Genomic DNA, 5000 nt, shown 5'->3' with positions numbered 1-5000 from the left:
ATGATCTCAAACTCATTGCATTTTAATGAAATTGAATTAAGTTATATACTTGAACACTGCATGGGGTATTGTGTTCTATGAACTTTAGTTTATTACTCGTATTAGCTTAATATTGCATATTCTTGTAATTCTGGTTGTCTTCTTGCGACTGAAATCATAGATGGGACAAAATTGTGGACTTTGGCATTTGAAAAGCTTCCTCTTTACCCCTTTTTCTGTTTCACAAAGATTTCTGCTGGATGTGCCTTGGTGAGTGGAAGACTCATGGTAGCGAGTACTACGAATGTAGCCGCTACAAGGAAAACCCTGACATTGTGAACCAGAGCCAACAGGCCCAAGCGAGAGAAGCCCTTAAAAAATACTTGTTCTACTTTGAGAGGGTAAGTAAACAGCATGTTATCAGTGTTGTGTGTTCAGGGTGGCTATAAAGTCTGGAAACACATTTAAATGGCAAATATATATTTTTTAATGGTTCAAAAACATATTTAAATGGTTTATTGACATCACATTACATGACAATACATGATATGTTCAATAACATGACGTGACTTATTCAATGTGTTGTCCCTCATGAGCTGCACGCTCGCCAGATCTGAACCCCCTTGATTACTTCTTCTGGGGTATGCTGAAGGTGCAGGTTTATTCAGTGAAAATCAGACACGAATTATAATCTGAGGCAACGCATCACGGATGCATGTACAGGGATTGCTGGAAATGCTGCATTAATGCACCGCGTTCATTGCAATTTTGCACAGCGCTTTGAACTGTTCATTTCTCATGAGGGACAAAACATTGAACATGTCATGTAATGTCATTGAACATATCATGTAATGCAATGTCAGTAAACCATTTATAATGTATATTTGTCTGTTTCCAGACTTTATGGCCACCCTGTATATTAAAGGAAGTTTCACTGTCTTGCAAAATTTTTCTTCCTTGTCTTATTATCAATGTGATGTTGCAGTCTGGTTTTTGTATTTATCTTTGCTGCAGTAATTAAATGTTTGGGTTTTTGGGAAAGAGAGCCAAGGTGTAGTCTAGGACCTGGCTTCGACATGTATGCACTTAATTTAGGAGAGGATAACTCAACTGTTTTAGGCTAATATGACCCCAAGGAACAACTTGGGATGTGTGCCAAAATCTCTATCCGGGACGAACAGCCCGAAAATGACCACGCCCTTTTTAAAATCTATGTACCCCATTGTCTATCACTCTATGCTCCCTATTATTACTCACTCAGCCTGCTTTTGATTTATTCATAACACCAGTGCTACAAGATCCGGAGAGAGAGAGAGTGAGAGAACGACTTATCCATCCAGTGTCACAGAGATAATATCTCATTATATTATAGATAATATCACACCATCCAAGCAGTCTTTCAAGTCTGCCTTAAGGAAAGGGCATCGCTGTCCCAGTCCTTTGATTACTGGAATACATACGTTTCCCACTGGTTCCCAATAGTCAGGGATCTGACCAATTCTCTGCGCTCTGGAGACTGGATTCTCTACCTCATTGCTATGGAGAGGGCAACTTCACTGTTCTTCTTTTTTGGGAGAACAAACGACTCTCGATGGACACCATTATTCCTTCAGGACTGCTATCAACTGAAGGAGAAGTTCCCACTCCTCTACAACTCCGCAATGAATGGTGGATTTGTCATGAACACCACCAAGAAAGGTAGTGGAGTGCCCTTTGACCAGGCGCTAGAGCAGTGCTACAATTGGCCTGCCAAATTGAGTGGGGGGATAATTGGGGTCACCAGAAAGAAGGAAGCAGTAGCTCTGTGGGGAATTATCAAGCATAAAAAAGACCAGTACGTTGACCTCCTGAAGATGTAGGATGATGTTGAAGGAGAACTCTCACTTCACCACGACTTCAACCCAAGTACTGCAACTAAGATAGTTGGGATGGTGCAAGACATAGAGGAGTATCTCCTGAAGGTATGCAGTCCTCTACAAGACCAGGTAGCACTGAAGAATGTTCTCACTGGAGAAATTGTGACCAATGTAAATGTAGACAAGTTGTTGTGCTGTATCAAGGAGGGCAGCACTGCTTGTGCTAATTTTATCGATGATTGACTCAGAAATAGGTCGATATCGATACACTCAACTATTAGCAAAATCAAGTTTACGTCCCCTAATACCACCTTGAAATTGGCTCCCAAAGCAGACATCAAAGATGAGACAATCAAAGCTCTCATGTTTATTGAGTATGGGAGTCACCGGGAGTTCACTGTTGAGGAGCTACTCAAGCATGAGATCACCAACTCTGCATTCTTCTTGGTTGACGAAGATGGTTACTTCAGGAAGAGTACCAAATCACCACAGGTTGGTCGGTGGTCTTTCTGTCTTCTACCGACTCCTCTCCAGCCTTCCCCCCCCCCCCTGCTCTCTCTGCGATTTGTCCCCACCACATTTCCACAGGGCGCTCAATGTCCGCTAACAACCCCCTTCTGGTAAAACTACCAAAATCACGAATCGCTGCTCATCTTCATTCTTTCATTCCTCTTTTTTCCTGCCTTTGGAATAAACTTCCTCACTCTATTCTTTCCCATTCTTCCCTCCAGGCTTTCAAAACAGCTGTTCACCACCACCTCTTATCATCCCCCATCCAAATCCTCGATCTTTTCTACCCCCGATAATCCACCCAAGCCCACTTCCTTCAATTCCCCTGCTTTCCTTCCTGAAAGTCCCTGTAATGTCCATCTTCTCTTCGCCATGTTCCCCGTCCCATCGCCATCGCTCTCCCTTCCACAGTTCACCTAATGTGTCTGTTCCCCACTGTTTTGTCCCTTCCACTCCTGCCCCTCTTGTCTCATGCCCCCTTGCTGTGAGTTGTGTTACCTCTCATACGAGCCTCGACAAGGTATACAAAAAAAAAAAAAATCACAACTTGGGACTGAGCTGCTGAAATTGTGCCCACTAATAGATAAAAAAAAGGGCCAGAAACCTCCCCACAAACCCACGCCATCATTATCGACTTCATGGCCTTGGTGAGAAAGGTCCCCTTAAAGAAGCTTGATCCGCCCGTCAAGACATTCCATGACTTTGCTATTGCCTTGACATCTATGGTCACCAAAGCTGGGCACAACTGTGATGAGATCCATATCGTTTTTGATGCTTACAGAGAGGACAGCATCAAGAATGGAGAGAGGGGGAGAAGAAGAAAGTCAAAAGAAATGGTTGTCCTTGATGTGATATCACCAAACCAAAATGTTCCAGTGGTATTCGAGAACTTTTGGTCATCTTCCATCAGCAAAACTGCTTTCCAGGCATTCTATGTTGAGTGGCTCACCACCAATTACCACGTAACCAAACCTCTATACCTATACTTCGGGACCCCCAATCTTTGATGATAGGAGGGAAACCACGGGGTAATATCCCTGGGTCAGATTGCGGGAGAGTGTGTCGGAGTGGTGCTGAGGTGTTGTCCACCAGACGGCGGTCTCCTTGGGTTAACCTGAGGTGGTCCCTTCGGGTGGGTGCCTGGAATGTCCTATCCCTAAGAGAGGATGATCACCTGTCTCTGTTATCATCTGAGCTCAAGCGTTTGGACATCGGGATTGCAGCTCTCTCTGAGGTTCGGAGACCGGATTGCGGCGAGATAATGGTGGGTGGTTACACCTACTATTGGTCTGGTCGCTCTGATGGTTACCATACCCAAGGAGTTGCTGTAGCTGTGTCCAATAAGCTGACCCCAATGATAATTGAGGTAACACCGGTCAACGAGCGTATTATGAGATTAAGGATTCGTCACTCCTTAGGTGTCATTTCCCTGGTCTCTGTTTATGCTCCAACTGAGGCGAGTGATTTCACCGTGAAGGATGCATTCTACGCCACGCTCGAGTCTGTGGTTGATCAGTGCCCCAGACGAGATACACTTCTTGTCTTGGGGGATTTCAATGCATCGACTGGAACTGATAGGGATGGTTATGAGACATGTGTTGGTCCCCATGGGTCAGGAACTATGAACCAGAATAGCACTAAGTTCCTTGACTTTGCAAGAAGTCATGGACTTAGGGTGGCTGGTTCATGGTTTCAGCGCCCACAAGCTCATCGCTGGACTTGGTATTCCAACGCTGGTGGTGTGGCAAAGGAGATTGACCATGTCCTCATTGACGGTCGTTGGAGGATGATCCAGAACTGCAGGGTCTACCGGAGTGCTCAGTTCCTCAATACTGACCACAGGCTTGTTGTAGCAACTCTAAAGCTGCACCTTAAATCCTGGAGAATGGTACCATCCCAGCCTAGGCTGGATGTTAGCAAGCTCAGGGATGAGAGAGTAGCTGAGGAGTTTGCGAACAGGCTGAGTGGACACTTGGGGGGTCTTGGTGCTTTGGGGGGTCCTGAAGAGTTGTGGAGTGCCTTCAAGACCACCCTCCTTGATGTTGCCGGTGGATGTCTTGGAGCTCACCGCAGGGCAAAGAAGAATTTTGTCTCTCAAGGGACACTGGATACCATTGACCAGAGTCGCAGGGCCAGGCTGAATGGCAGAGCTGAGCTGTTCAGGGAGCTGAGGCGTAAAACTGTACGTGCACTGAGGGTGGACAAGGAGGCCTATGTGCGAGGAATCTGTGAGGGGGTAGAGCATCACCTGTGGACAGGTGATTCTCGTCCCGCTTACAGGGAAATTCGCGCATTGCGTTCATCCAAGCCCATCCCTCAGAGCACTGCAGTTCGAGCAGAGAGTGGTAGGCTCTTGACAGAGGAGTCTGAAGTGAAGGCCCGCTGGGCCGGTTACTTTGAGCGGTTGTACCAGGCTGATCCCCCAGCTGTCGAGTTGGACGTCAAGGGAGTTACAATCCCTGTTGCTGACCCTCGAATCAACTGTGGTCCATCTTCGCTTGTGGAAACACGGGCTGCAGTGAACCAGTTGAAATGGGGCAAAGCTCCAGGGATCTGTGGCATCCATGCTGAACTTCTCAAGGCTGGTGGAAATGCTGCACTCGTGTCGTTACATGCAGTTTTGTGCTCTGCCTGGAACACAGGCATCATCCCAAC

The 5000-nt window shown here is 46.2% G+C and overlaps 1 protein-coding gene across 5 annotated transcripts in view; it reads left to right on the top strand.

Annotated features, from left to right (window-relative positions):
* Positions 1-5000, top strand: part of ARIH2 (ariadne RBR E3 ubiquitin protein ligase 2) — a 155751-nt gene that overhangs the window by 90697 nt on the left and 60054 nt on the right. For all 5 annotated transcript variants that reach the window (XM_085899761.1, XM_085899763.1, XM_085899760.1 and 2 more), the window contains one exon: positions 229-380. In XM_085899761.1, the coding sequence (XP_085755887.1) occupies positions 229-380 (152 nt within the window). The remainder of the gene's footprint in view (positions 1-228; positions 381-5000) is intronic.

This window comes from Eptatretus burgeri, chromosome 10 (genome assembly GCF_056783735.1).
Source record: "Eptatretus burgeri isolate ZD-2024b chromosome 10, Ebu_testis_v1, whole genome shotgun sequence".
In the NCBI taxonomy this organism is placed as follows: Eukaryota; Metazoa; Chordata; class Myxini; order Myxiniformes; family Myxinidae; genus Eptatretus; species Eptatretus burgeri.
The sequence above is the reverse complement of the archived record's forward strand: the minus strand, read 5'-3'. Positions and strand labels throughout refer to the sequence as shown.